The 22,776-nt window shown below is 37.6% G+C and overlaps 1 protein-coding gene across 1 annotated transcript in view; it reads left to right on the top strand.

Moving 5' to 3' along the window:
* ESYT2 (extended synaptotagmin 2) overlaps positions 1–9,548 on the top strand; it is a 167,546-nt gene extending 157,998 nt beyond the window's left edge. Inside the window, exons 18-23 of the mRNA XM_042782246.1 lie at positions 652–1,040; positions 2,784–2,882; positions 6,670–6,801; positions 8,267–8,372; positions 9,134–9,183; positions 9,503–9,548. Coding sequence (XP_042638180.1) covers positions 652–1,040; positions 2,784–2,882; positions 6,670–6,801; positions 8,267–8,372; positions 9,134–9,183; positions 9,503–9,548 — 822 coding nt within the window. The remainder of the gene's footprint in view (positions 1–651; positions 1,041–2,783; positions 2,883–6,669; positions 6,802–8,266; positions 8,373–9,133; positions 9,184–9,502) is intronic.
* Positions 9,549–22,776: the final 13,228 nt, after the last annotated feature.

The raw sequence follows: 22,776 nt of genomic DNA, 5'->3' as shown, positions 1-22,776 counted from the left end.
TCTGCCTCTCTCTCCCCCTCTCTGCCTCTCTCTGCTCTAGGGGAGGGTCTTTGTCTCCTTTCAGCTTCTGTTCCTTGACTCCTTGGTGCTCTTCATGTGACATAGCATCTACCCCCATCTCTGCTTACTTGCTTAATCTGTTCTATTATATCTCAAAAGAGATTAAGACACACCCTAACAAAGAAAACTATTCCCAAGTTATAACTACTGGGGATTATAACTACGGGTGTAGGGGTTAAGATTTACAACATGTATTTTGGGGAGACACAATTCAACCCATATTATTACCTTAATAATTAGATAGATGAACAGATAGACTGGATTTTTAAAACTGTTTTGTGTCAAATCTTAAAGAAACTCTTACAAATGAATATTTCTAAAACTGTTCATGTATTGGGTTATTATCATTGTTGTTGTTGTTGTTACGTGCCATCAAGTCAGACCTGACTTATAGCGACCCCTCCTTGGGTTTCCAAGGCAGTATCACTATGGAAGTAGATTGCCCAACCTTTCTTCCGAGGAGTGGCTGGTGGGTTTGAACTGCCAGCGTTCTAGTTAGCAGTCAAGTGGGAATACAAAAGGATATCTCTCTAGTTCAATTTTCCAGTTTCATACATTTACTTTTTAATTGATTTTCTATTCCACCTCTAGGTACTTTACCTCGAAAAACAAGAAAAATCTCCAGACCATCAACATTCAGCTCAAGTGAAAAGACCCTCTGTTTCCAAAGAAGGGAGAAAAATATCTGTCAAATCTCAGATTTCTGTATCTCCAGCCACTGAGGGCAGCAAAACAGCTCCATCTACACCAATAATTGATAGCATTAATAAGACTGACACAGAAGAGAAAGACCAGCCGCCTAATGCCAGCCCTCAGTGGCCACGTGATCTCAGCAGAAGCTCCTCCAGTCTCCAGGCCTCCAATTCTACCTATTCCCCAAGCCACATTTCAGTCAAGGAGCCCACACCAAGCATAGCATCAGATATATCATTGCCAATTGCCACACAGGAACTTCGGCAAAGATTGCGACAGCTTGAAAAGTAAATCAAATGCTATTTTTAAAAACAAAATTAGAGTATACATCTGATCTATTAGAAGGAAGGAAAAGTAATCTGAAGTTAGCTAAAGACTTTGGGGTTATGATGCAGTTTTATTCACTCCATTTTTGACTTTCAAAATAAAACTTGTTATATTCTGTTGTGTGCCTTCAAGTTGATTTCAAATCATAGTGACCCCATGTGACAGAATAGAACTACCCCATAGGGTTTTCTGGGTTGTAATCTTTATAAAGCAGATCCCCAGGTCTGTCTCCCATGGGGCCCCAGTAAGTGGGTTTGAATGGTCAACTGCAGCCGAGTGTGTAATCATTGCACCATGAGGGCTCCTTTGTGATATTCTTGGACCTAATTTTGACTAATTTAAAGATTAGAAAATTAAAGAGTAATAGGTTACATAAGTAGGAAAGAAGATAGACTTAAGAGTTATGAAGGTACTGTGTACCTAACCTCAGATTATGAAAAATCTGAAGGGTTGACCTGTTGAATTGTAATACAGTGGCAAGGAAAATTTTGGCAATAGTTTGGCTTTTTTGATGTATAAAGAAAGAATAGGACCTAACATGAGTTCAACTGGTTGGTTTAGATAAGAAGGAAATAATCTGAACTTACCACAAGCTTCAAATGTTAACCTTTTCCTCTCAGTGGAAAGAATAAAGCTCACCTTTGAAATAGTTCTTCATATTTGTTGTTATAAGAGGTGTGCTGAGTAATACAAATATGTTGTTGTTGTTGTTGTTATGTGCCGTCGAGTCGGCCCCGACTCATAGTGACCCCTCCTTGGGTTTCTGAGGCAGTATCACTACGGAAGTAGGATTGCCCAACCTTCCTTCCGAGGAGTGGCTGGTGGGTTTGAACCGCCAGCCTTCTGGTTAGCAGTCAAGTGCTTTAGCCACTATGCTACCAGAGCTCCTAATAAAAATACAGTAAAAGAAATAGAAGCAAAGGTGGAAAACATGTTTACTCATGAAGAGTTAGATAAAGCATATGATAACAGCAGAGCCCTTAGAAGGCAGGCATCTCATTCCTAGACCACCAATACAGGTCTCTAAGACCTTTCTTTGATCTCCACTCAAAGTTTGTTTGTTTTCCCTCATACATTCTCACATCCATTATTTTGGAAAAAAATTTAAAAATCCCCTTCCATCTCTCTTGCTTCAGAAGAAAATAGAATTTTAAACAAGTAACCACTTTTCTCAGGAGCTACATTTGAGGAGTACCCCAAATGATCTTGAGAAGTACTGAGCTAGGGTCATTGTTGTCCAATTAGTTGACCAGTCTTGGAAGTTTGTGCTGTAGCCTTGAGCAGAGGGAAATCAAAGTGAAGGGATATTGCTGTTTACTAGATTGTCAGCTAAAAATAGAGAAAGTGATTTATGTAAGATTTTGAGAAAGAAAATGCTAGATTTGGGTAGTTATAGGCTAGACCTTGCTTAGCAAAGGCCACAAATTTGATGTTTGTTATAAGAAAACCTGCATGTTTCATTTTTGCTTTGAACCCTAGCTGAAAAACTGTCAGTTATGAATAATTAACATACTGAAACGTTAAGTCAAACATGAGTTCAACTGGTTGATTTAAACTCAGGTTTCAAGTTACATTTAAATTTACTGGCAGTTTTGATTCCAGAGATTCTCCTTTTAGTCTAAATGAATGAAAATTATTTTATTGTGTGCATTATACAAATGAATTGGAAGTAAGCTGACAGTTTTATGCTTTGTTTTCCACAGTGGAACGACGTTAGGACAATCTCCCCTTGGACAAATTCAGTTAACAATACGTCACAGTTCTCAAAGAAACAAACTTATTGTGGTTGTGCATTCCTGCAGGTGAGCCAGATGTGTTCTAGTGCTTTAACTTCACAATTCCAAAGGGATAAAATTGGCTGTGTTTTGTACACATGAAATTTGCTTGCTTTTGTCTTTTGGGAAATGGGGTTTGTAGTGTTAAGGTGAGAGGGGAGTGCTGAGGAAAGAATATCTTTTACTGATTTGGATTAGCTTACAGTTCTCTCCCTCAGAAGAAATATAAGCAAAGTGAAGAAGGAATTTTGGTTTGTTAGTATGTATCTGTTGAGTTGTTTGAACATACCAAAATGTACATAAAAAAGCACAGATGCGTTATAGAAGTAAAAAAAAAAGTTTGCATATATCAAACAAGACATCAGCATCTCAGAGACTGCTAATACAGAATTGAACAGCAAAGCTTAAAATACGAGGATAAACCATTCAAATTATTGAAAAGAAAAACAAAATATAGCAATGATAAAGAAAATTTTAAGAAAAGCACCCTTAAAACATACCCTTACAAACATACTTTGCTATTAAGTTGATTCCAACTAATAGTGACCCTGTAGGGTTTCCAGGGCTGTAACAATTTAGGGAAACAGATTGCCATCTTTCTCCCATAGAGCAGCTGGTGAGTTCAAATTGTCAACTTTTCAGTTAGTAGCCAATTGCTTAACCACTGTGTCACCAGAGCTCCTTACAAACATACATATATGTACACATATATTTTTATTTGTTTTATACTACATTCTAGTCTTTTTCTACAAAACTATATTTTCTACTAAAATTCTAGTGTATGATTTTTTACCCCTTTTTTATTCTTAACATTGTTTCATAAACATTTTCTATTGTATTCTCAATAATTTCAATTACTTTATAATATTCCTTTCAATTGCTAACTATAATTTATTTAATCATTCCCTATTGTTGAATATTTAGATTGTATTACATGTAACACAATAATGAACACATTGTATGTATGTTTTTATTTTATCAAAGTATCTTTTAGGATTAAATTCCAAGGATTAGGTTTATCAACCTAAAGGTGCCAAAGTTTATGGGCTCATGATAGATTCTGTCATTCATCTTTCAAAACAAGGAGCATCTGTTGACATTGACTCCCTAAGTGTGTGGTTGTCTCTTTTTTCCCCAACAATCAGGACATTTTTTTTTTTTTAACTTGTATAATGTGCTAATGTAGTAAGTATAAAATGTTGTAGTTGTTAGTTGCCATTGAGTGAATTCCAACTTGTGGCAACCCATGTATACAGAATAGAGCTGTTCCATACGGTTTTCAAGCCTGGGACATTTCAGAAGTAGATAGCTAGGCTTGGCTTCTCAGGTACCTCTGGGTGGATTTGAACTGCCAACCTTTCAGCTACTAGTTGAGCACTTAACTGTTTGTGCTACCCAAGGACTTTGCTAAGTATGAAAGTCCCTTGTTGGTGCAGACATCTAAAAGTTGGTTTTTCAAATCTACTTAGAAGTACCTCAAAAGACAGACCTGAAGATCTGCTTCCTAAAGGTCACAGCCATTGAAAACCCTATGGACAGGTCCACTCCTACACACATGGGGTAGTCATGAGTTAGATTCAGTGGTAACTGGTTTGGTTTTAAGTATAAAATGAGATGACAGTATTGCTTTAAATTTTATATGATTAATGATGATAGTGTGGGATTACTTTTTTAACATGATTTGTCTCTTTCCTAAACCCCCTAATCCACTCCATCGAGTCAATTTTGACTAATAGTAACCCTATAGGACAGAGTAGAACTGCCCCATAGGGTTTCCAAGGCTGTAGATCTTTACAGAAGCAGACTGCCTCATCTTTCTCTCCCATGAAATGGCTGATGGGTTCAAACTGCCAGCCTATTGGTTAGCAGCCAAATATCTTAACCACCTGCACATGAGAGCTCCTTTGTTTGTGTCAAAGTAGATAAAAATATACTATAAATTTTTGAACTTATAAAATGCCATGGAAACATAAGAAAATTAGTAAAGTTTAGAGATAGGATTAAGTGTAGAGTTTAATTCAATAAATATTTATTGAATAGTTTATGTTCTTGCTACTAGACAATTACTATAGGAAATACAGTAATAGAAGACTGTTTTAGAGATGTCTAACTAAACAGTTCCTTAACTATACATTCAAGTTAGTCAATAAATGAAAAGAATTTAAAATGGATGTATGTAATCAAAAAGTAGACTGTGTTTGACTTACACAACTTGTCATAGGAAGAAAACAATGTGGACTTCATAAAGCAGGTATGTGGTAGTCTGTGAAGGACTTAGATGGCCGAAGGGTCAAAAGTGGGAGTAAGTGGCCTGAGCAGAAGTCCTGAAGAGGAATGAGTTCACCCATTCAGGGACAATGAGGATCCCAGCCTTTCTGGACAGAAGGGGCTCATGTAGGAGTCTTGTGGAGCCTAGTTTATTTGTTGTGAGGCTAACTAATGTTTCCTTATTCAGTGAAAACATGGAAGTCCTTGGAAGGATAAAGTAATACATTGTGTGTTAAAAAGAATAACATGTTAGATTGTCTTCAGATAAAACTCTAGACTCCAGAAATGAAGGCAAAAGTCACTTCTAGCAAAGCTGCTAAAAGAGAAGGGGTTGCCAGAGGGAGCAAGTGGTTGGACCTGTGGGCACAGGACCATGGTCACAGGAGACATCAAGATCAATTGGCATAATGTACTACACAAAAACATTGTTCCACATCCTCCTTTGGTGAGTTAGCAACTGGGATCTTAAAAGCTCGCAAGCGGCCATCTAGATGCAACAATGGGTCTCTCCTCATGCAGAGTGAAGAATGAAGACCAAAGACGCGTGGAAACATCTAGTCCAAGGAATGGGTAGACCATGCAATCCTCAGCCTATATGACCATGAGAAGAACAAGATGGTGCCCAGCTACCACTGTCAGCCACTCAGAGGGGGATCTGTGTAGGAGATCCTGGAGAGTAGGAGAACAATGTGGAATAAAACTCAGAATTATTTAAAAAAAAAAAAGAAAGAAAAAGACCAGGCTTGCTGGTCTGATGGAGCCTGGTGAAACCTCTGAGACTATGGGCCCCTAAGTGCCCTTCATACCTGGAATTGAACTCCTGTAGTTTTCAGCCAAATAAAAGACCAGCATAGGGGCTAAATATTTATATCAGTTAGATATAAATAAGATATAAATCTCTCCTTGGAGAGATCAATCATAAGAGAACAGAAGGGCTGTGTATGCACAGGGAAACCGCTGGGGGGGGGTGGCGAGCAGGAGCACATGAGAGGGAAGGACACAGGGAAGAGGTAACTATGGGGAAGAAGTGGGAAGACAGTTACATCGTGGGAAATTGCAGTCAATGTCATGAGACCAAATGTGTATGAATTGCTGTATGTTGTTGTTGTTGTTATGTGCCGTCGAGTCGGTCCTGACTCATAGCGACCCCTCCTTGGGTTTCCGAGGCAGTATCATTACGGAAGTAGATTGCCCAACCTTCCTTCCGAGGAGTGGCTGGTGGGTTTGAACCACCAGCCTTCTAGTGAGCAGTCAAGTGCCTTAGGCACTATGGTACCAGAGCTCCCGAATTGCTGTATAGAAAATGAAATTGCTCTGTAGACTTTCACCCAAATCACAATAAAATAAAAAAGGGGGGGTGGGTGTTGGGAGAGAAGCAGACAAGCAAGTTGGGGGTGTAATGAAAATAGGATCTTCTGTTACTAGTTACCATCAACTCCTTTTTTACCTTTCAGTTTTTAGATATAAAATGAGTGAATTTGAATGTGATGCTAATTCTGATTTCCCTGAATTCTAATATCTAGTGTTCTCTGGTTTGTGTTAAAAGAAATCTTATTGCCTTTTCTGAAGATGGCTCTGATCCCTATGTTCGAATGTATTTATTGCCAGACAAGAGGAGGTCAGGAAGAAGAAAAACACATGTTTCAAAGAAAACATTAAATCCAGTGTTTGATCAAAGGTATGCTATTTTATTCAAGTCAGAAAATACTGACTGGCTGAATTCATAAATTAAGAAAGGCATTAATACCTTTGGATGACTAAAAAAATGCTCTCTTGAGAAGTATAAGTGGAAAAAAAACCACCGAATTTTAGCAAGCATGACTTCTGTGTGTGTTTTTATTAAAAAACCAACATTTTGAACTTCATGTAGATGTGCTAAGCATACTAAAATCCAAGGTATGAACACTGTTGACAGACTCCTGAGTAAATAAAGATAAAATTACCTATGACCCTAAAGAACTTTAATTTATATGGGTTTATACCTATTGATACTTGCTGGATTATGAAATAAAACTGAGAATTTAAAAAAACACATATTTTAGAACAACAATAAGAAACCTGTAACATCTTAAAATATAACATTTTAAAGGAAAGCAACTCTTTTTGAAACAAAAAAAAAATTGTGAAAGAGTGGTATTACTGTTTTATGTCTACATTTACCGTATTTTCATGCAACAACTTTATTTTAACCAGAGGTGGAAAATTGGCAAGCATGAGCCAAGTCATATTTTATTTGACAAAATGTTCTTAATTACTTACCTGCAGCATTTGAAAATTTGGAGACTTCACATACAAATTTGGGCTTCTAGCTCCTCTTGCCACATGGAACAGTCTACTTGTATTCCTGTGTGACTTCATCTCACTGGAGCTGAGTAGTGGCTGCCCCTTCAGTTAATACAAACTTCCTCTTGTTTGCCAGGGTCCCCACGACTCACTCCTGTTACACACCCAGCCAGCTTTACTCATTTGTTACCCTGTCTCTGGTAGCATCGTACCTAAGACACTTGACTGCTAACCAGAAGACGGTTCAAACCCATCAGCCACTCCTCAGAAGGAACGTTGGACAATCTACTGCCATAGTGATACCGCCTTGGAAACCCAAGGAGGGATCGCCATGAGTCGGGGCCAACTCGACGGCACATAACAACAACAACAACAGGCATTTTAGTTTGCAGCATCTGACATAAGCCCATTAAAAAGTGCTTCAGGGGCCTTTTCCTTTCTGTGCAGCTCCTGTCCCATAATAATTTTTTAATTGGACATAGCAGGAATAAGGCCTAAAAAGTAAATAAGATCATTTTAAAAGCCTGAGCAAGTAGTCCAGTCTGGAATTCAGCGTTCTGTCAAGTATTGCATCCATGTCCCCATTATTTAACCTACCATGAGTGAGCCACAAACATCAGACCTTTAATATATTTAGGATGCAATAGTCTTCTCTCCTGTTTGGGAAAAAAATGAAAAAAGCTTTGTTTATGAGTCTCCATGAAATGCCAGATCAAAGTACCTAGCAGAAGAATTCAATTTTGAAATAAAAACAAATATAACATTTGTAATTGTCTCATAAATAGAATGTATTTTTTTTATAACTATACACAGCAAAATTATAGAGAAATTTAAGTAAGGCTTTCTTCTCCCCGTTTCAGCTTTGATTTTAGTGTTTCATTACCAGAAGTGCAAAGGAGAACATTAGATGTAGCAGTAAAGAACAGTGGTGGTTTCTTGTCCAAAGACAAAGGGCTTCTTGGCAAAGTAAGTTTTAAAAAATTCTTGATCAGTTCCTACACTTTGTAAAAATGAAACATTTATCCAAAGTGTGGATGTTTTATACCATACTTACAAGTCAGAAGGGGTGAACATACTCTGTATTAGTACTTCCTTATAAAATAGTGGACTATGAAAACTAAGTATATCAACTAAGACATCATTACATTTTGAAAATATTTTCATTCTTTTTAAATAATCCTATTGTTGACTTATTAGTCATATTAGTACATGAACTTATAGTGGAAGAACAGATTGATTTAATGGTCTTTTTCTTAATAAACCATTGGCTTTATTTCTTTGAATTTTCTTTTAGTCTTTGTCTATATTCACATTTAATTCTTATATAAGATTATATATTCTTTAGATAAAGGTTAAGTTAGGGAAGATGAGTTTTGAAGTAGAAACATCACTTCGGTTAATAGCAACACAAGTACAGATAATCCAGAATTATCTATGTTGTCATTAATGGCAAATTAGTATCCCTGTACATTACCTCCATTGAGACTTCATAATAATTTAATCTTAAGACTATTGGATGTACGAATGGTAACTTAGATATTAACAACCATATTATTTATAGATGAATCATAAGAGTAGAAAAGATATTGAAAGAACTAGAGCCTCGAAATAAAGAGAGTTTCGTATTACCAAGTTAAGACAAAAAATTGGAAGTGTTAGTGAAAGATCAAAAAGGAATTGGTTCAGCCTACTTTAACAAACTATTGAACCTATTTTTTCACCTACAGGTATTGGTTGCTCTAGCCTCTGAAGAACTTGCCAAAGGCTGGACTCAGTGGTGAGTATATCTAACATAAACTAGCCAAGCAATAAATAGAAAACCTCATGTTGTTGTTGTTGTTGTGCGCCGTCAAGTCGGACCCGATTCATAGCAACCCCTCCTTGGGTTGCCGAGGCAGTATCACTATGGAAGTAGATTGCCCAACCTTCTTTCCAAGGAGTGGCTGGTGGATTTGAACTGCCGTCCTTCTGGTTAGCAGTCAAGTACCTTAAGCACTGTGCTACCAGAGCTCCTAGAAAAACTCATAGACTTTATTTAATAACATGCTTTCCAAAGTTAACCATGTGTCTGTTGTAATCTTCATATGCTTTCTCAGGTATGATCTAACTGAAGATGGTACACGACCACGTATGGTAACATAGATCATTCTTGGACATGAAGAATTTTTCCTTCTTGTATTTATCCTGTCTTTGTATACTTTGAATGCATCACTCTCACAGATGTACCAATATTATTTTTATAATTTCATGTATTTAGTTATTACATACCTTAATAGTTTTATAAATCATATGCTGGCATTTTAGGCAAATATGGCCAATATTAAATTTTGTATCTTTAGTTTGTTCTAGTATTTCACCAGTTACTGCAATGTACCGTAGCGCAGTAGTTAATTATAGTGTATGTAAAACTGTGTGTCAGTGGTATCTAATAGAAAGTGGATGTATGTATATGCTTTATTATTGCCTTGTTTTGTATATCACTGAGGTACACTATGCCATGTAAATAGACTCTATTTTTTATAATGTCTACATGCTAGTTTGAATTCAGAAGAAAATGGATCAAGGAAATAATATATTTTCTTCTAAAACATATGAAACTCTTATGACAAATAGTCATTTTTGTCTTTGCAGCAAAATATTCTGTGACCAGTTTTGTGCTGTTTCTTTTTAAAAAGAAAAAACTGAAAGATTATTAAATATTAGCATAGTTCTTGTCCATTACACCTGATGAAAGAAAGTATTCAAAATGTTAACATTTTAAAAAATAGAAGTATTATCAGAAAGTCAGTTGAAGGGCTTAAAAGGAAAAATGTTCTATAACTGATTATATAAAATATTAAGAGAATTGTCATGGTTTATAAATCATGGTGTACTATCTGAAATGTTTTACCTAGAAATGAAATGTTTTATGTTTATTTTTAATTGCTTATTGTAATTTATTCATGAAATGCTGCACAAATACACAAATTACACTTTTCTTAAAATGTACTGCAGAGCAGACTTTAATGTTAGCAGTTAGGATGTTGTAAAATAGTTGGTCATGAACTTTGTTCATCTCCAGTGTTTTTCAAGCTTGTAGAACAAGGCACATATTGTCATTATGAATGTTACAAGACAGATTGGGATGGATAAATGGAATATTAAGTTAAAAGTGATAATTTTTCTATTCATTATTTAATGTGAGAAGAGCTTAGGTTGGCATCATTTATAAGGCATGAAAGGAGTGCTGGTGGCACAGTAATTAAAATTAAAGATTGGTAATTCGAACCCACTAGCCAATCCATAGGAGAAAGATGTGGCAGTCTGCTTCCATAAAGATTTCATAAGATTTCAGCCTATGAGTCAGTTCTGCTCTGTCCTATAGAGTTGCTGCAAGTCAGATTCAACTTGATGAACAACAAGTTTGGTTTTGGGTTTTATAGGCCATGATGACTGAAACACCGTTTCAAGCTGCTGATACACATAAGCCACCACCAGGACCAAAGGATTTTGACACAGCTGCCGGCACAAGCAGCTACTGATTTTAAATAACAATTTCCTAGGTTTTCTCACTTTATGCCATGACTGATCTTATAGGGATATTGTTATAAGATTTTCATTTTGGAATTATTCTTTTTTCTTTTTTGATGATTAAAAGCATGTTTTATAAAAGTACTTAAGAGTCCTGAAACCTCTTGTGAGTCTCATAAGCTATGCATGCGTATAAACAAAGTATGCACACGTGCAAAAAGATTTTTAAATGTTATCTTCTAAGCTGTGTGGTAAAAATAGCCTAGCCATGAGAAAATTTTAAAACTATGTAGAAATTTATTGGGGGAAATACAACTTTGTAATTGAAATTAGGGATCTTACCTTAATTGGTTTCATGCAACTAAACAACTTCTGGCTAGCTCACATGACCAAACATACCAAAGTGCCTGTGACAAACAAATTGTTATTTCTTTGCAGAGTGTTATGTCTACACACACTGGACTTCCAGTGGGTTTTCATCTTGTTTTACTTTATAATACACACTTGGAACCATGGGTTTACTTATAATGGAGTCTATAACTTCACAACATATTTCATGTAATCATAAAGATCAGTATAATCTCACTATTTCCTATTTAATGAAAAGTCACTCTAAAGCCTCGTTATAAACCATTTCCAGTGTTAGTGTATAGGATTGATTCTTCTGGGAGAAGGTTTATGTATATGTTGATACACACATACGAACATATATACACACAAAATATTTAACTATGGTACTTCAGTAGCTTGAGAAAGCCAGGCAATAACATTAAATCTAATTGCATACCCATGTAGTAGATTATTTGAAGATTTTTTTTTTTAATTAGGTCTGTTGAAGGGCTTCTGGCATGAATTATAAAAAAGAAAAAAACTCATTCAAACTGTAGCATACCAGTCCTTTTTACCAACACTCTAAACAATTAGGTTTTGTAGTCATATACTTAATCTATTCAATGATATAAGACCACATATGATAACATAGACAATCCTTGAACATGTTTTACTTAATGGAATGCTTTATTTAAGCAATTACGCAAAGTGAATTCAACTAAAATTACAAAATGCAAAGGAACCCAGGTTAGCAGCACAGTGGGCTCCCCTTTGATGCCAAAAGTTTTAGTTCACTTCCTGTCAGGCCTATTGTGGGAGAGCTGTCATCAAGGAGTTTGGATACAAAGTCCACACCTGCAGATTATGAGGCTTCTGGTAGCTCCCTCCATTCTCTTTAAAAGGAAAGAAAGAGAAGAAATGAATATAACATGAAAGCACCTCCTAGACTGTGGTTATGTCTTTTGTGGCAAGATTAAAAATAAAAGAGAAGCTTTTGTATAACACAGGGAAATAGTCACAGAATGACCAGCAAGGCCATTCCTAGGATCCTGATGATGATGAAAGTGCCAAGTTGTTCTCAAAATGTTCATTCTTAGTTTATAATAACTAGTTGACCTAAGAAAGGGGAACTCTAGCTTTTCTGATTTTAAGCCAAACCACATCTTAAGTGAATCCTGAAATGCAGTTTTGGTTAGCATGTACATGTGGATTACTTATCCTGTGCCTTAAAGTATGGAAATGTAAACGTATTGTTTTCAAGTTTCAGATTTGAAACAAAAGAAATTTTGACACTATATTTACCACAATTTATGTTCTGTACTATGAGAATTCCTTTTACTGACTTTCCTCATCAAGGTCAGCCCTTCTTTTTCAAGAACATAAGCCAAATACAAATTAGTGTATATACAGCTTTGCATTTATACAATGGTCGCTATTTTAATTCCAATTCTAGCTCTGTCTTCTCTGCAGATAGAAAAGAGCAGAGATTTTTATTGTTATTATTATTATTATAGACTGTCCTTTTTGCTCAACTAATTTTACATGACAGTGCATGTATTTATTCAATAAAACTTTTCTGTTAGATTACTTGTGATTTGTTTCTCCTTTATCTTTTAAAATGAAATTTTTACTATGGGACCAGATGACTGGAAAAGTAGATTTAATGTGCTATTTGAATTTGCTATTTATGAGTTCTTTCATTTTCAAAGCAACTGCATCAGATCATTTGATAATATTCCTTTTGTTTAGACTCTTCTCTGCCTAGCTTAAGCTCTAGGTTTAGAAAACAGCTCTTGGAAAAATGTTGTTGTTGTTATGTGCAGTGGAATTGGACCCAACTCATAGCAACCCCTCCTTGGGTTTCCGAGGTGGTATCACTATGGAAGAAGATTACTCAACCTTACTTCCGAGGAGTGGCTGGTAGATATGAACCACTAGCCTTCTGATTAGCAGTCAAGTGCCTTAGGCACTACGCTATCAGAGCTCCTAAGAAATAGTAGTCCTTACATGTTCTTTATAACCAGAGTACTGAAAAGTAATGAAGTTGAGGCTACTGAGACTGTCTGGATATTTGAACAAATTGAGGATGGAATACTAGAGGTGTCCATTACTATTTAAATTCATTATGGAATTTCTGGAATTGGAATTGACTGTATGTGAATACTCGGTAGTCTTCCCTTAGCCTCACAGTATTTAATACATTTGACATCTTTTCTTACTGTTTAAATGCCAACTTCCCTTGGCCTCTAATGCCTTGCTGTCTGAATTTTCCTTTACATTGCTGACCATTTCTGAAATTCTTTTATTGTCTTCTCTAACCAGGCTGTTGGAATAACACAGTTTGGATATAGGCCTTTTTTTCCTTCCTCAATTTCTACTCTACAGTCTTTTCACTACTTTTGATATTCCATCGTTTCCAAATTTATATCTACATTCAGACTTTCCTTCTGAGCTTACTTAGCTGCTTCCTTGTCATCTGCCTCCACTTGGACATTTCAAAGTCCTTGTTCTGTCTAGGTGCTTGAGCCAGAGACCTAGACATCATCCTTGGTCCGTCACTCTCCCATGCCACATTATGCAAATATTAAGTCCTTTAATTCTACCTGGAAGATATATCCATTTCAACCACTATTTCTGTAGTCAAGTCACTATCATTTCCTGCTAACACAGTAGACTCTAAAGTTTCAAGTCTTATTAAACCTATCCCCACTGTATATTCTCCACAGAACAGTCAGAGGGATCTTTTAAAAGCACAAATCTTAACTCATCCGTCTACTGCTTTCCATTCCTCTTAGGATAAAGACCAAAAGTATATCATACTTAGGAAGTCCTGATGCCCTTCCAGCTCTATTTCCTTCTACTGTTCCCTTTCTTCATTACATCTGAGAGTGGCTTTCTCTCAGTTCTTCAGACTCCAGACTCCTCCTTCCCATCTCAAAGCCCTCACACATGCTCTTCCTGTGATACTGTCTCCCACCTCTTTTTGCCTAACTTCCACTCCCCTTCGCTTCTCAGTTTAAAGTCAGTTTCTTCAGGTACCCTTTACCAGCACTCTCCCCATCTAGAGTTTAGTCTTCCTGCTGCTGAAAGCTCTCTTGTTGTTAGTTGTGTCATTCCAACTCATGACAACTTCATGTGTGCCAAGTGGAACTGCTCCATAGCATTTTCAAGGCTGTGACTTTTTTTGAAGCAGCTTTCCAAGCCTGTCTTCCAAGGCATCTCTGGTTCAGTTCAAACCTCTGGCCTTTCGGTTAGTAGTCCAGCACGTAACCATTTGCACCACCCAGGGACTCGTGAGGTCTCTTACTAACATGTTGTATTCATTCATGATTCTTAACATAATTGTAATTTAGTTTTATTTAAAACTATTTTCCACCTGGACCTGAGTTTATTTAAAACCGTTTCACACCTGGACTTTAAACTCCCACAGGCAAAGCTTATGTGAGTGTTATTTAAATCTTTTCCCCATCACTGTTCCTGGCACAAAGTTGATGAACAATTATCTGTTGAATAAATGACTATATAGAGTTTAGCAGGCCTTAAATAACATTCCTATGTTTTAACAAATTGCCATACAAAGAAAGATACAGGCCCAAGGCAGTCACCTGCCACACCCAAGGCTGGTGGTTCAAAATCACCAGCCACTCCCCACCAGGTAGCCAGGCTATCTATTTGGAGCTCTGGTAGCGCAGTAGCAAAGGTATTTGACTGCTAACCAGAAGGCTGGCGGTTCAAACCCACCAGCCACTCCTCACAAGGTAGGTTGGGCAATCTACTTCCGTAGTGATACCACCTCAGAAACCCAAGGAGGGGTCACTATGAGTCGGATCCATCTTGATGGCACATAACAACAACATGTTTTAACAAGTTGCCATACAAAGAAAGATAGATGCCTACTGACCATTATTAGTAAAGACTACAGGAAAGGTACTGATTAACATAGTAAATAATGCTATTGAAACAAAAAGCAAGCAGGATAATAATCTGATTAACAGTTTAGGCATTCTTATAGACAAGAGGGCTAGGAAAACTGCCTTCATTTGATACTATTTTGGAAATGTTAGACAACAGTGAGAAAGGATGTAAACTGTGTTAAATGCTGAGAGGCTGAGAGAAAGACTACAAACGCTTCACTTGCAGTCAATTTCAATTCCAAAATGTCATAGACAATATATGAAAAGAAAAAGAGAAGCCATAAATTTTTTACTAGGAGAATCATTTCTGATACAATCAAAACCAAACTCATTGCCATCGAGTCAGTCCTGACTCATAGCGGCCCCTCCTTGGGTTTCTGAGGCGGTATTACTACGGAAGCAGATTGCTCAACCTTCCTTCTGAGGAGTGGCTGGCAGGTGGGTTTGAACCACTGACCTTCTGGTAAGCCTAAGGCACTACACCACCAGAGCTCCCAAATAGTCTGCCTAAAAAATCCAAGAAAATAATCTCAAAAACTTCTGGAATTAACAAATGTTTAATAATAAGAGTAACTAGTAACAAAAATGTTCATATATACTGCTATTAATAATAATAATAAAACTCAGTGCCACCAAGTCAATTCTGACTCAACGACCCCCTCAATATAATGAAAAAATTCATACAATAATAATAGTTAACATTTGAATAAGCACTTGTTATTTAACAGGCAATGTGTATATCCTTTAGGCAGGTAATGTTATTACTATTTGAGACACGTAACCAAACTCACTGCTGTCAAGTGATTCTGACTCACAGTGACCCTATTGAACAGAGTAGAATTGCCCCATAGGGTTCCCAAGGCTATAAATCCTGACTGAGGCAGACTGCTGTATCTTTCTCCAGTGGAGCAGCTGGTAGGTTCAAACCACCAACCTTTTGGTTTAGATGTCTAGCACTTGAAACACTGTGCCACCAAGGCTCCTATTTGAGGCATATTGTTGTTACATGCCAGCAAGTTGGCTCCAACTCATCACGACTCTAGATACAACGGAACAAAACATTGCCCAGTCCAGTCCTGTGCCATCCTCACAATCCCTGCTATGCTTGAGCCCATCGTTGCAGCCACCTTGTCAATCCATGTCATTGAGGTTCCCTGTTTTTGCTGACCCTCTACTTTACCAACCAGGATATCCTTCTCCAGGGAGTGGTCCTTTCCGACAGCATGACCAAAATAGGTGAGATGAAGTCTGGCCATTCTCACTTTCAAGGAGCATTCTGGCTGCACTTCTTCCATGACATATTTGTTTGTTCTGGCAGTCCATGGTATTTTCAGTATTCTTCGCCAACACCACTCTTTTTTATTCAGTGTCCAGCCTTTATGTGCATAATAATGTCTAAGATTGCATAGCTACTAAGCAGCAATTACATTTTTAGAGTTTTTGCTCATAAGAATGCTCTCTGTTAGACTGGGACTCTCATACACTGCTGATGAGACTGTAAAATGATACAACCACTGTGGAAAGCAGTATGGCAATTCCTTAAAAAGTTGGAATTAGAAATACCATTTGATCCAGCAATCCCACTTATATCCTTAAGAAGTGAGAGCCAAGACAAGAACAGATACATGGACACCCATATTCATTGCAGCACTGTTTATAATAGCAAAAAGATGGAAACAGCCTAGGTGCCCATCAACAGAAGAATGGATAACCAAACTATGGTACATATGCACAATGGAATACTATGCAGCACTAAAGAATAATGTAGAATGTACAAAACACTGGATAATGTGGATGAAACTTAGAGGACATGCTGAGTGAAATAAGTCAATCACAGAAGGACAAATACTGTATTAGTTCATTATTGTAAAAAGTCAAGGAAAGATATATGGAAGGAAACTTTCTTTGTTGGTTACCAGGGGTGAGAGGGAAGGGGAGGGAACACTGCAAAAATTAATTTTAAAAAAAAGAATGATCTCTGTTTTCCCATAATTACACAAAAGCATAAAATACCTGAGACCAGCAAGAAACATGGAGCCTATATTAGGAAAATGTACACATTTACTTAGGAACATACCCTATCAAAATCTAAAATAAAATTGACATACTATTTTATAGGATGGATATTACAAAGATACTTATTTTCCTTAATTTTAAACAGTGATCACAATTTCAAAGGAATTTTCTGTTACTTGAGAAAAGTGATTTGGAAAACTGCACATAATATACTTGGAAAAGCAAAAATATATTTTTTAAAAAAGCAGGATTGGCTTGATAAAAAGACACTGTAAGGTGTATAATTAACTTTACCCAAAGAATTTATCTTTGTCCCTAGTTCCTTGTTTTCCCAGTGGTTGTTATTCTTGGAGGAGCTCCAAACCACACTTGACGGGTGATGCCAGTGGGTTAACTCTTTGATGGGGACTGGCCACACCAGTAAAACCCACTGCTTGCAGGCACCCCAACCTCTGGGGATCAGAGGGAGACTGGAGATTAAATTCAGCCACATAAGCAGTGATTTACTATCATGCCTGTTGTGTGAGGTGCCATTGGGTGGGCTTTGACTTATGGAGACTGTGTGTACAACAGAATGAAACACAGCCCGGTCCTGCACCATCTTAATAATCCTTGCTATGCTTGAGCCCATTGTTGCAGCCCCTGTGTCAATCCATCTCATTGAGGGTCTTCCCCTTTTCTGTTGACTCTTTACTTATTAAACATAATATCCTTCCCCAGGGACTGGTCCCTTCTGACAACATGACCAAAATACCTGCAATGAAGTCTGTTCTTTCTTCTAGCAGTCCATGGTATTTTCAGTATTCTTTGCCAATTCCATAATTCAAAGGCATCAACTCTTCTTTAGTCTTCCTTATTCACTGTCCAGCTTTCACTTGGTTTGAAAACCATGGCTTGGGTTATGTGCACTTTAGTCTTCAAAGTGCCATCTTTGCTCCTTAACACTATGATATCTGATTTCTTCACTGCTACTTCCATGGGTGTTGATTGTGGATCTAAGTAAAATGAAATCCTTGACAACTTCAATCTTTTCTCTGTTTGTCATGATGTTCTTATCAGACCAGTTGTAAGGACTTTGTTTTCTTTATTTTGAGCTGTAATCCATACTGAAGACTGTATAGTCTTTGATCTTCGTTAGTAAGTACTTGAAGTCATCTTCACTTCCAGCAAGCAGTGGTTGTGTCATCTGCGTATTACAGCTAATAATGAGTCTTTCTCCGATCCTTGTGCTGCATTCTTCTTCATATAGTCCAGCCTCTTGGATTTTCCACTCAGCATACAGGTTGAATAAGCATGAAAGGATGAAACCTTGACGCACACCCTTCCTCATTTTAAAATCATGCCTATTTAATGAAAAAATAAAAATAAAAGCCACTGCCATTGAGTCAATTCTGACTCATAGTGACCCTATAGGACAGAACAGAAATTCCCCTTAGAGTTTCTAAGGCTGTAAATCTTTATGGGAGCAAACTGCCCCATCTTTTTCCCATGGAGCAGCTGGTGGGTTTAAACTGCCTACCTTTTGGTTAGCAGCCACCAGAGCTCCTTTGTCTGTATACTGGGAAGCCAATAAAAACTCTGGACACTGACATTTGGTTGAGCATTCTGGTTGGTGAGAGACATCAATGCTCCAGAGAGTAACACATACCTTAGGACATGGTAACTGCATTGGGGACCCTCCCACACCTTGCCCTGTGTGTCTCTCCTATATGCTGGTTTTGATTGCATCCTTGATCATTAAAACTGTAGTTGTAAGTATAGCACTTTCCTGATTTCTGTGAGTCATTCTAGTGAATTATTGAATACAAGAGGGTAGTGGGAACCCCTAAATTTGTAGCCAGCTGATCACAAATGAGTAATCCCTGGGCAACCTTGAGCTAATGGCTGACATCCTAAAAGGACAGTGGGAAATCTGGAATTCATAGTTGGCATGTCAGAAGACAGGGGGCCCTGAGGACCCCAAAGCTTGTGACTAATGTCTGAAGTATTGGGCAAATTTGTCCAACTGGAGGACTGTGCCCTTTAACTTGTGAGCTCTCACCTGGCTCTGGATGGTTAGCATCAGAGGAAGAACTGCATTTTCAGTTGGTGTCAGAGAGGGTGTTTAGATTTGGTGTCAGAGAAGGCACACACACACATAACCTTTAGTAACAAATATTAGAATAAGATAATATAATACAAGAATAGAAAGTTAAATTAGTAAAACTAATCAACATGCCCACAAAATGGCCCCAACATTTCATGAATTGGTGTATGAGTGAAAAAAGAATAGATAATTTTAATAAATTGTGTTAAGATAAATGTCAAAGTTAGATCCTTCCCATGGCCCACACTCCAGAATACATTTGAGGAAGAGTGATTGTTTCTCCTGAAATAAAGCTATGAATAAAATTAGTTTCAAAATGTAAGCTTAGAGGAAGATTTTCCTAAGTGTGGCATCCAAGGATGAAATCACAAAGGAAAAGATGTGGAAGTTAAATATACTTTAAAAGGTTTCTTGAGAAACCAGTAATAAAATTATGAAATCTTAAATAGGGCAGAGTAGAAATATAAATAGCCAAAAATGTTCAGGTCATTTTACAGAAAAGCAAACCAAAAGGCCAGTTTCTCAGTATGGGAGCAAATGTTTTTTTTATACTCAGCCTTGCAAAGTTGGTGGCATAAGTGTAAAACTTTCTTATCCAGTTTCATATCAAAAACCTTAAAAAAGCATATGACTTTTTTCAGCAATTCTACTATAGGAATCTCCCATAGACATAACTATGACTTCTGTGTGCATTCATTTACAAAATGTTCATTACAGCCTTGATTATAAACAGAAAACTTTGGAGGTAACCAAATGTACTTCAGGTATAATCACAAGATGGAATACTGTGATGTGGAAGAATATTTGATAATGGGAAAACAGACACTTATTAAGTGAAAAAGAGTATGTACATTATCATTCCATTTCAGATATGCATATGTAGAAGGCACCTTTTTGTACTAGTGGTGCCTTTGGTAGAATATTTTTCTTGCTTCTTCCTCAGCATTTGCCCCTTCCTCTTCCTCCAATAGGGAAGAAATTAGCCCCTATTGATTTGACACTGGGTTTGGGTTGGAAAAATATCTGAAACAAGTTGAACCCTTCTTTTGTTTTACAAAATTCAAATTTAGAAGTTTCCAGCTGTGGCTGTATGATTTGTAAATCATAGAGCCTTATTTTACTATGTAACTGGAAAAGCAGATAATGCTTTCTGTAGGAGGATAGAAAATATTGAGCAAATAAATGGAAAAGCAGAGCTGAGAGAGAGAACTTCCTCATTTTCCTGAAGTTTTTCAGATTCCCCTCTGAAGTAGTACAGTGTATTCCTATCCCTGGATTCTTACTAAGATAGTTCTGTGTCTTTGTAATAAATTTCTGCCTTTTGCTTAGGCTGGGACAATAACAACAGTTCCAATTAAGCTTCGGTTATTATGTTCTTAACTAATACACCATTTAAATGCATGCATACATGCATTCTTGGGTTCCCTGACTACTGGTCTCAAGCAGAGATTCTGCTTAGCCTTTCCTCCTATGAATCAAATGGCCTAAATTGGTATGTTGGGCCAAAGAGAGGAGTTCAGAGGAGACAAAGTTTTTAAAGGATGAAAGCAAAGAAAGAAAAAGAAGAAGAAGAAACCAGAAATGGTGTGTTTTTCTCTACTCTGTGCACATGTATAAGCTTAATATAGTATACAAAAAATATTATATGTAACATGTACAAAAAAGAAAACTAGTGCTTAAGGCATTTGACTGCTAACCAGAGGGCTGGTGGTTCAAACCCACCAGCCACTCTTCAGAAGGAAGATAGGGCAATCTCTCTTCCATAGAGATACTGCCTCAGAAACCAAAGGAAACCAAAAAGAAAACTACTGGAAAAATCATTTATGTATAATAATGCAAAAGTCCTAAATAATCATAAATTAGCAAGGAGAATCCAGAAGGCTATTAGAAGAAGAATACACATCTGGCACGGTAGAGTAAAAAATACAAAAAAAACCCTCACTGCCATTGAGTCGGATCCGACTCATAGCAACTGCTCCTTGGGTTTCCAAGGCGGTATCACTACGGAAGTAGATTGCCCAACCTTACAATCCTTCATAAAAACAAGAACACTGGCAAAAATTGTCAAAATCAACTTCTTTAGAACTTTGAAAATTAAGCAAAAGCAAAAAATCTGAAGAACATTTAGTCAAGAAAAACTGAATCTTGATAAGGACAGCAAGCTTTGTGCATTTTAACTTGCCTTGTTACCATCTCCTTTCCCCTTGCTCTATGGTAGCCTTGAAAACCAACAGCTGGCAACTGCAAGAGCCATGAAAAGCATCAGCCTAGCAGCCACTGGAGGTGGCAGAATGGACATGTAGCTCCCAAAAGCCCTAACCTCAGAGGCTTGTTACTGTTTGAACTGTGTGCCAGCTCCCTGCAGAAGAGCTTGGTTTTGTTTCACTTGATGCAGAGGTCAGTTAAGAAAAAGGCTTATCTCCAAGGTGTTTGTCAAAAATAACGAGTGGCAAATGATCAACATTACAGTTGCCTAAAACTTTGAGAACTCTGGGGGTGTAGTGCCTAAGTCATTTGACTGCTAACCAGAAGGCTGGAGGTTCAAACCCACCAGGCCACTCCTCAGAAGGAAGATTGGACAATCTACTTCCGTAGAGATACCGCCTCAGAAACCCAAGGAGGGGTTGCTATGAGTTGAATTGACTCAATGGCAGTCAGTTGTGTTTTTTTTTTTTTTTTAAGATGTGTGTGTGTGTGTGTGTGTGTGTGTGTATATGATACCAGTGGGGGCAAACAACGCAAAATGCAACCTAACCACTGCCGTGGAGTCAGATCCGACTCATAGTGACCCCTCGTTGGGTTTCCAAGGGGATGTCACTACGGAAGTAGATTCTCCAACCTTCCTTCCGAGGAGTGGCTGGTGGGTTTGAACCGCCAACCTTCTGGTTAGCAGTCAAATGCCTTAGGCACTATGCCACCAGGCTGACCAAAAAAACTCAAAATGAAATCGTAAGGCTTTGAAATTTGAGCTTGGAAAACCTCTGGTATTTCTGAGATTTAGAAAGATACACACATGTGCGTTGCTGTGCTCATGCCCAGAATAGACCTGGAAGGGCTGTAATCTCTCAACTCTAGTTGACATTGAGGTCCATGTATGCATGAAATAAAAGATAGGGCAGAGTTGTAAACTGCTTGCCAGAACATTGAACATGTATCTCAACAACACATACAGCCCCTAGGCAAAGAGTGGAAGACTTATTGGTTCAAAGCTTTTAAGGAAATCTGTCCAATCATTAGCTGACCACTAAGAGAGGTTTCCAACAGGGAGACAAACTTGTCTGTTGGGTTGTCCTACCATGGTGACGTGTTGATGTGAGTTTTGAGGCTGAGCCACTGGCGTTTCAAACACAGCGGGATGCACATGGTACACAGGTATCAGCCCAGCTTACAGACTGAGACAGACTAGGAAGAAGGAAGAGGCTGTCCACTTCTCAAAGAATTGGCCAGGGAAAACCTTATGAATAGCAAAGAAAAACTGTCTGATACATTACCACACAGCTTTATCAATACTCCG

The sequence above is a fragment of the Orycteropus afer genome, unplaced genomic scaffold (genome assembly GCF_000298275.1).
Source record: "Orycteropus afer afer isolate SDZICR_OR568_19922 unplaced genomic scaffold, OryAfe1.0 scaffold00271, whole genome shotgun sequence".
Taxonomy (NCBI): Eukaryota; Metazoa; Chordata; class Mammalia; order Tubulidentata; family Orycteropodidae; genus Orycteropus; species Orycteropus afer.
The sequence above is the reverse complement of the archived record's forward strand: the minus strand, read 5'-3'. Positions and strand labels throughout refer to the sequence as shown.